The sequence below is a fragment of the Mya arenaria genome, chromosome 9 (assembly GCF_026914265.1).
Source record: "Mya arenaria isolate MELC-2E11 chromosome 9, ASM2691426v1".
Classification (NCBI taxonomy): Eukaryota; Metazoa; Mollusca; class Bivalvia; order Myida; family Myidae; genus Mya; species Mya arenaria.
In genome coordinates, this window is record NC_069130.1 from 6,684,310 (window position 1) to 6,694,420 (window position 10,111).

Here is a 10,111-nt window from a genome sequence, read left to right on the forward strand (position 1 = left end):
AATCTATTTAAAGCAATTTTATAAAAAGCCTTACATTCATGGTTATTGGGATCGACGGTTGCAAGATATATTTGCTGGAACTCTTGGTACTATATTGTTCATAGGTCCATTGTGGATAATAAAGTCAAACAATTTAAAATAAAGTTATTGCATAATCCTGTAGCAACGAATTTAAATTTATATACTTGGAAATTGAAGGATTGCCCTTTATGTATTTATTGTAATGAAGTAGAAGACTACGAACACTTGTTTATTAAATGTCCATTTTTGACAACTCTCTGAAATGCTATACATGATATCTTTAAAAGATGCGGAATACAGAAAGAAATTAAGAAATTAACATATATAGTAATAGGTTACAAAATCGACCAAAAAGAGTATAATAATATTATTGTAAACATTGTTTTAAGACAGATTGCCTATTGCATCTATAAGACCTTCTTTATTTGCGAAAGGAGATCCAAACCGATAAATATTATGTACCATTTATATAATAATTTGAAAGTTCTTCAAACTCACTTGAACAATAAAAGCATTTCTAAACGTTTTTTAAACGATTTTGTTAATAAAATTACAATATAATGTTAAGGCATTTTCAAAATGTTTAATATTTACCTTAATTGTTAAATGATATTGTTCCACTTCGATATATATACTTATATATATTGTATGTAATGGGTTTTTTTATAAAAAAATAAAATAAACGGGTTGTCATGAACTGGCAACTCCAAAAAGGAAAAAAGAACTTCTAAAAATAAGAGGGGCAAAATTTGCATTATGTGCAAAATAGGGTTATCATACTTGATTGAATTAAAATTCAGTCGATTCATCAAGTAGTTACTGAGATTTTGAGTCATATGTACTAACATGCAAAACCTTAAACAGAAGTTCTTCAAATAATATAAGGTCACAATTAGCATATTATGCAAAACAATATCACACCTGTTTAGTTTAGTAGGGTTGATGGTTTGGTATCGTTTTATAAAGTCGCAATGCAATACATCAAGTAGTTGCTGAGATATTAACAGTTGTCTGCTTACATGTTAAACCTTAAACAGAATTTCTAAAACAAATTTAAATGGGTCATAACTTGCATTTTATGCAAAATAGAGTTATCTAATCTGTTCATTTAAGTAGGTTGGAGGGTTGGGGGTTGTTGTATAAACCTAAGTCGAATATTAAAGGCCCATTATTTGAATTCTATTCAAAATAATGTTATCTAATCTGTTTATTTAAGTAGGTTGGAGGGTTGAGTGTTGTTGTATAAACCTAAGTCGAATATTAAAGGCCCATTACTTGAATTCTATTCAAAATAGTGTTATCTAAGTTCATAAATGAAGTTTGTTGGATAGTTAGAAATACAAATTTAAAGTTTCAATGCAGAATATGATGTAATTGCTGAGATAATCACATACAGGAGTCTACATGCTAATCATAACCTTGGTGTAAAGTCGATGCTGGGTGACTAGTGTAGCCCTCCTTATTCTGAGACATATAAGCTTACAATCGAATCCAAAAAATCTTTTTAGTTGCCGATAAGGGCCTTACATTACCAGGAATTGGTAAATGTAAATTAATACAGTTAGCTAGTTTCGTAACAGTAGCTGACACCAAATTTGGCTAACTCTAGGTTGAAAAGGGGTTGTAATTCCTTCAAACAATAGAAGTTTATAACCAAATGCAATCTTGACCCGTATTCTATCTTGTTAATCATGTTTAGCACATTTTTTCATCTGTCAGCTCGTTCAGGAGTAATTGTCGGAACACTGTAATTTTAACAATAAGGGGCAATTTAATTGCTTTAGTATTAAAGTGGTTTGTAACCAAGTCGAATTTGACCTATATTGTATGCGGCAAACATATTACATGTCAACCATTTCACTAGTCATTGTCTGGTTATAACTCTTTTGGCAAATTCTGGGTTGAAAATAAGGAAAACTAACATGATGTCATCAGAGAAAATATACTGGAAAATAATTCAGAGCACAATTTAATTCTAAAGAAAACAACTGAACTCAACTGTACATATGCATTGCCCTTGTGTTTTCTGTGCAAAAGCTATTTATTTTAGAAAAAACAACATGTTTTGGTGCGTGCATTTAGGGCTCAGAATTTGTCATACATAAACTTCAAGAATGATGATACCGTTTAGGGATCACTTTTTCGCCATTGTGATTGTGTCTCATACAAATGATATTACGTTTTCAAATGAAGCGCTAGAATAGGAAAACCTTATGGGGTTTTTTCTAAAGAAAATATGCAATATTGAAATTGCTACAGCTGGCGACATATATCTTCCAGTGGGGGAACTATCGCGTTTTACCACGCAACAGAATGGAAACTAGTTCACATGCAGAGCCTTAACCAGAATTTTGAGTCGAATGATAAAGGGCATTTATTTGCATTGTATACAAGATAGGGTTATCTAACTTGTTAAATCAAGTTGTTTGGATATATTGAAACACATATCTAAGGTTTGAATGCAAACATGGTGTATGTGTTGAGATAGTAATAAGTGTGGCTACATTCATAACCTTTACCGCAATTTCTAAGTCAAATATTAAACGGCCATAATTTGAATTTTATGCAAAATACAGTTATATATCTTGGTTACTGAAGTAGGTTGGAGAGTTAAGTATTGTTGTATAAACTGTCAATTTAATGAATCAATCAGTTACTGAGATATTAACCTATCATAATATTATTAAATCGAATCATAAATGCCCATAGTTTGCAACATATTCAAAATAGTGATATCGTACTTCATAAATTAAGTTGGATGGATGGTTGGGAAAACATATTTAAAGTTTCAATGCTATACATGATGCATTTGCTGAGAAAATGACCTAAACGTGTTAACATGCAGAACCATAACCTAGTGGTGAAGCCGATTTTGACGCTATAGTGAGTAGTCCAGCTCTCCTTATTATTCGATTATTATTTTTATTTCTAGCTAATAATCGAATCAAAAAAATCGTTTGAGTCGCCCCAAACTGTAACCAATAATTTTTGGACATTACCCAAGATTTGGTAATGTAATTTTTTGCATTTTAATCCAAGTAGATAGTTTCATAACATGATAAATCTTTATGTACTAGGATATATGAACATTGCTTTCATCTCCCAAGTTTATTGCAGGTGTAAAGCTATTTAAATGAAATACGATATTAGCTGAACGTTATGACATTGTTTTAGTAGGTAAAGTAGGATAGGGTTCTTTAAGTCAACACATTTCTATTTTTGACTGACTATCAAGACTATTTACCCTCGGTTCCTCACTAAGATTTATAAAAGATGCTTTGGCGTCCTTTCTAATGCACATTAAAGCTACACTCCTGTGCACGTTTTAAAATAGAGTGGTCTTTTAATTTGCACTTTTGTAAACCGCATTACATCCTTCATCCCATTCTGTAACACCGGCCAATTAATTATTTAAGATGTCATGTCAAGAAGTAAATCTGACGATACAAGATTTCGAGTTGCGGTACCATCTATGAGGCAAAATCAACGTACAAAATCAAAGGGGCTGCTAAGTGTTCCCTCTACCTTTAATTTGTTTTCATCAACTCAAGCTCATTTTAAAACTAGAGCTGAAACACACAAATGATGAATACCCCTACTTGCGGAATGGATATAAACTTTAATCGTTTTGTAATGGGGCTATAACTCCGTCAAACAATAGTAGATTGTAACCAGTAAGTCAAGATTAACCAGTAGTGGGAAATACCAATTTATTTAAATCTGTTGAAAACTCTATGTTAAAAAGGGGCTTCAACTCCGTCAAACATTACTACATTATATCCAAAGTCGATCTTCACCAGTATTTCATTGTGCTTAAAAATTTAGCACATTGTTTTTTTTTTAGATCTGTCAACTCGTTCAGTAGTTATTGTCCGGAAACTGTATTTTTACAAAAAGGGGCATTACTCCTTCAAAATGTTATAATATTATTTTAGTGGTTTATTACCGAAGACGAAAATGAGCTGTTATGTATAATGTTTTATATATGTTTTGCAAAACATATTTAATTATGTCAACCATTTCATCAGTCATTGTCTGGTTGAAAATAATGAAAACAAATATGACAACATCAGTAAAAATATGCTGACAAAAAGATAGAGAAAAAATAAATGAACTTAACTGTACATTTGCATTATCCTTGTGTTTTTGTAGGAGTTAAGACGATTGTTTGTTTCATCTTTGCACTCTGATTGGACACGCGCAATGTCCTTTGACCTATGGTAAACAATCTTTCGAAAATCCGCCCTTGTTTTCACAGATATTTTCAAGGCCAGAGACAGGAGTCTCTTATATACTATTATATTTAAAATAATTCAATAAAACAGAAAATGTCATTATCAGGATTTATACGAATTTAAAGAATGAAAATAAAGAACTATTAACATTTAGAAACAATAACAATATTTATTATCATATCATAACTCAGCATATCACCAATATTAGGAATCTATTGACAAAAACCTTATAAAATTATGATAAACTGATTAAAAAATCACAGGGAATAAACATAATTTAATATGAATTTATATTCTACAAAAAGGTAATATTAAGAAAGTTTGAAAATGAAACTTGATTGTTAACCGTATTGTGTTTTTCTCCTGTATTCCGTTGTCATTGACTTTAACATATATACGACTGATATATATATATATATATATTACTACGGAGATATGCCTTCAAAAATGAATATTACACAATTGTCAAGAAGCAAACCCATACTTTTCGAATTCGGTTGTCCGATTAGTGCAGTCCTTACCATAGGTTCGATTCCCGACCTGGAAATCATCAAGTCGGACAAGTGAGTTGAAACGAAACCTTACGTAACTATAGTTTTCAAACACTAGAGGAGCGACTTTGCTCAAAAGAAAAGTTCACTGACAACAGATGTGTGACACCGTGCCTGTAGGCGGCCTTTGGCGTGCCGGGATGAACGGCAAAACATTTAAGTAACAAACATTTCACCTCCGTTCGAAACTCCGAGCCACAAAATACATACAAAATGAAATTCACTGCATTATTCGTGTACATCAAAATGGCTACCACTGCCCATATTAACTCCGCGACTTCGTCTGTTACGTCAGCTGGCCACCAGTAGAATTGACCAATGGAAAAAATGTTGATCGGACCCACGCATATGAAAAACACCGTGTTTAAGGTCAGCAAGATGGCCGTCAAGGAGAGGATCGGTTTTGGCGGTTTGGGTCGAATGCGGCGTGGGTAATAGGCCAGGGTCATTGCTTGCCTACGGAATTGCCTACTTCGTTTGATGTTGTTAATTATGATAAGGTTTCCAGTTAATAATACCAGAAAAGGAATCATAAATACAAAACAGAAGTCAATCCAGGTCCATACATATATCATGAAGTTCTCGTACGATTGATCATCAACACTTGGTTCACACCTAATATCAAAACCATGGAGCGACATGTTGCCATTTGTTCCATTTGTCAATGTATAATTCCTTGCTTGCCGTGAATTTATCGACACGCCGTACAGAATGTGGCCATCTAAAAGCATCAACACTACTGCTTCGGCCAACAACACAATAATTGCACATTGCTTTGTACATTCCCGTTTGGCGACATGCGGCATCCGCACACTGATCACTCGTTCAATGGTTATCGCCACCAATATCCAGGATGTCAACTGTGCACTAAATGTCACAGAGAAGAAGTGCATTTTACACATCGCCTCACTAACGCTACGTACGTCAAACCCGAACACATGTATGGACCACTCTCGCCCAAGGCCAGTGTAGAGCAGGAACAAGTCGCAGACGGCGAGAGCAGAAAGGTAGATAGAGGTGGAGGTTCGGACCCGCTGGTTTAGCACGTAGATTGATATGATGTTCCCTATGGTTCCAAGCACGAGCAAGATAGGAGGCGCCACGTGCCACAAACAGCTGCTGATTGCCCGCTCCGTCGGTAGATTCATGGCTATCATCGTCACGATATTGATGTAAGCAAGATAAAATGGAATATAATTTAATTTAGTCAAACGATAATGTTGGAGGGGCTCAACATTAAAATGTTAATAAAATTACTAATATTTTTCCACTGACACTATTGGCATGTCCGTTGTGACCAGTGTCGTGGGTGGCGAGGAAATGCTCATAGGAAAAAAGTTCGTGAATATTTATTATGACAATACTTTGCTCTTAGACCACCCGCTCTGTCGACGTAGAATTATGTGCTATAACGAATTGATCGTCCGAGTCCACATCTTATGGCATTGATTTTTATCCAGTTACATTAGCTATTTTATAATAGTCAAATTCATCAAAAGGTTGGTTTGAAAGAAATCCAGTCACTTATAACTATATGTATAAAAGTTGAACATATGTTTAAATCCACACGTTTCACTCATAAACCTGTTCTTCCCCTACCCTCGTCTGATACGGTTTATGTTGTTTTTTAATATTGCTTTAACACGTCAAACACAATTCCAATGGAAATTTATTCTCCTGTGCTCCACACAGATGTTAAGCAATTCATTACCCTTTCAGATTGCCTTTTTTCTATGGCTTCCAATGGTAAACACTGCAGATAAGTTCCATGATTTATTTTGATATGCATATTTCGTATTCATCAAGACAGTTTCTTCGGAGTCTGACAAAATAATAGAACTGTTCTGTGAGAAACTGCGATGCCAATACATTGTTCAATACCTGGTGTACGAAGGGCGATTATGGATAATTCTAGGAACTTCAAATAAGGACTGGTGACGTAACAACACGCAGAAGCTATTTCTGTGAGGGATAAAAATGTTGTATTGCACGCATTTAGAATCAAGAGTAGGAGCAGACTTTGTCATACATGTACTTCGAGAATGGTGATACCGGTTAAGGATAACTTTTTCGCCCGTAGCAATTGTTCGTCCACCCTGTTAAACCATTGTTTAGTCATTCCACTATTGTGATTGTGTCATATACAAATGTTATTGCGTTTTTATTGAAGCGTCAAAATAGGAAAACTTATATATTTTTCTTTTAAAAATGCGCTATTTATCAGAAATATTGAAATTGCTACAGGTGGCGCCATACATCTTCCATGCGAACTATCTAGTTTTAAACGCAGCTAAATGAAAACAAGTTCACTCAAAAGGTCGGGACAGAGCAAAAATGTTTTTGTATGTCCTTTTTGGGGCGAGGAAGGGTCCTTAACCAATACATTATTTAATGATATAATTATTCTATCCGGTGGATTATTATCAACTCATCTGGTGATAATACTATAAACATATTAAGACTTACTTTACCTGCTTTTCGGCTGTGGCTTTTAGCACATGCAATGTAAACCTTGTTCCCGGTTTAATATAACCATTTATTGGTATTACACATGTGTTATCATTCTCGTACACCAGAGTGATGATGCTATGCGTACTTAATAGATATAGATTTATCATTATCAACCTCTGATGAATGAGAATGATGTGTTATGTGAAGATGACACATTGCAGGTAAAACACAGAATTTAAGTACATTTAAACACATAACACGAGTATAGTTATACATGGGGACTTAATGTAAATCTCTCTAAAACTAAAATTATGGTTTTTCGTAAATGTGGTGGATTATTAGCTACTGAGCGTTGTACATACATTGGCAACGTTATCGATGTAGTAAATGACTTTAACTTGGAACTGTTTTCTTTTATACAGGGAATTTTGTCCTTAATCAAAAACATTTATTTGATAAAGCCCATAAGGCTATACTAGTCTAAAATAATAGACGTGTTATACGGGATTCTTCCAATCCCTAACGTCTAAACGGGAATGTGCAAAAAACGGGGGTGTTTTAAAAATATTGAAATTCTTTTAAGTGAAGTATTTTATGGTTAAAATTGATCATAAAGACTTATATTCATATTTTACCATGTAAGTGAAATGTTATTTTGCACTAAACAAGCATTTAATGCATTAAAACAAGTTGTTTACCTTTCCAATAAAACGAAAGTTGACTGACACAGACAACAATTATGCGAAGGGGAACAACTCGATACAATCGTAATAACTCGGCCTCCTCCGACAAAGCTTCGAGATGGACCGCGTTATACAAGCGTAACAACTCGGCCATGGCCGAAATGTTCCGAGCGATTTAAAACTGTGCCCTAAAGCCTTGCAGGTGCCCTCCATGTATATATCGTTATGGTTTGACAGAATGAAATGAAGAAAAGCCGTCAAACTCATAATTAGAAGTTGGATATTTATTTTTTTGTGTACGGAACTAATATAAAACAACATTATCTGGTAATATTTCTTGTTTTTATGATATTTTATAGACGCTATATGCTTTAACCCGGAATCCTGATCGGAACAACTACCCACTTTTGATACTAAACAATTTGTACGTGAAGGATTTGCCATATCAAAAATCTAAAAAAAAAAATCCGTCAACGTACAATTATTTGGACTAAAGGCTATACATGTTCTATTATGCTAATTCAAAGATTATGACATTAGTCCAATACATTTTGTCAATTGTTCGATGCTTTTGTTTTGTCTGTCTAAAATTATGCTTGTGAAAATTTGGAGAATTCAAAACCAAAGAAAAAAGTGAATACAACTGAAATTTTGCAAGAGAGGGTCGAAGGTTAGGCAAAATGCATGTGTTTGTATCTATGGTGAACTATGAAGATATCCGCTTTATATACATAGGTATATAAGAATAACGTGGGCTTGGAGTAGTTAAAACTGATAGTATAAATTTAAAAACTCTATATGTGCAAGCTTTGTCGGATCGTTATGGTAGTAAAAGAAACTGGTTAAAATTAAAAAAGAAAGATAAATAATTATATATTGTTAATGTTGTGATTCCTATTCGATAGCTTCTTAGCATGCAATAAAAGTATTAACAGATTTAATATTAATTGGATATACTAGTAGTTTTTGTTTTCACTTCTTCCGGGTACTACCTTTCTGCAATGCATGTAGTGCATGAAATGGAATAGTTGTATGGTACTTGTGAAAGATCCTATATATCGAAAATGCTAAAATTTGAAACTAACTATACATCTAATCTACACATCGTAGAATTTCATTTATTCGTAAAAAAATATTATTAACATGTTACTGTGCTTGTTGCCATTTATGTCTGGAATGTGGTAGACGAATATTAGCCCTAGTACATTAGAAAGCTCGAATATGCATGGGCGGCCAAAGGCCCCTTTATGGTATTGCATATGCGGACAAAAGCCCATTCAACATGGGAACATTGAATATGTATCTTTAATAAATAGCTCTATATACGGTCATTGACGGAATCATACTTAATCTATCTATCAATGAACTATATCAAAGAAACTTATGCGCCATATTCGTACTTGGGAGACAATTTGTGGTCTCGATACAGACCCGTTCTACAATTGATTCATGAATATTCATAATAGTCTCTAGTTTGTCGGCTTTAAACTGTACACATTGACTACTTGATCGACTTAGCAATGAAGGCATACGACCTCCACTCAAATATCACAAAGGCAGACATCATAATTTCCTGGCATATTAATATAATGTCGCATAGACTGCTAATGAAAAAGAAGACCTCATTGAATGTGCCTTATTGTTCTCTAACGTATTGACATTGTACGGTTTCAGAGACATTTTAGGATTGGCAAAACCTCTTATTGAATATTAAATATCAGTTCCATATTTGTTTCAAATACTAGTACATGTTTAGACTCGTTTAGATGTTTTAAGCATGGTGTAGTTCATTTAATTAATCATGCGGTATATTTAAATTTAGTTTCTTTAAAATAATACAATGCTTTAACGTTATTACATTTATTCAGCCATAGGTTTTGTATTCAACCATTTACATCAAAGCGCTAAAGCGTTGAAAGGCTGTAGACGCGACAAGCGTGATTTTGATTTTATCAACAATGGAGCTGTCACACAGACCATGTCTCCGTTTCAAGGTTTTAGGATTGTAAAGTTTGTTGAAACATGCATGATCACTGTAAAAAGGATAGCATGCAAAACCTTAACCAAAGTTTCTAAAGGAAACAAAAATAAAGGGATCGATTTTACAGGACAGGTTGGCACTCCTGTGGCATGGTGATACATATAAACATATACTTCCTTAGCGATGTCT

At 33.8% G+C, this 10,111-nt stretch overlaps 1 protein-coding gene across 1 annotated transcript; it reads right to left on the reverse strand.

The window, feature by feature from the left end:
* Positions 1 to 4,854: 4,854 nt before the first annotated feature.
* LOC128202869 (kappa-type opioid receptor-like) lies at positions 4,855 to 5,964 on the reverse strand. Its single transcript, XM_052904030.1, has one exon. It carries the CDS (start codon positions 5,962 to 5,964, stop codon positions 4,855 to 4,857), a length of 1,110 nt encoding a protein of 369 aa, XP_052759990.1.
* Positions 5,965 to 10,111: the final 4,147 nt, after the last annotated feature.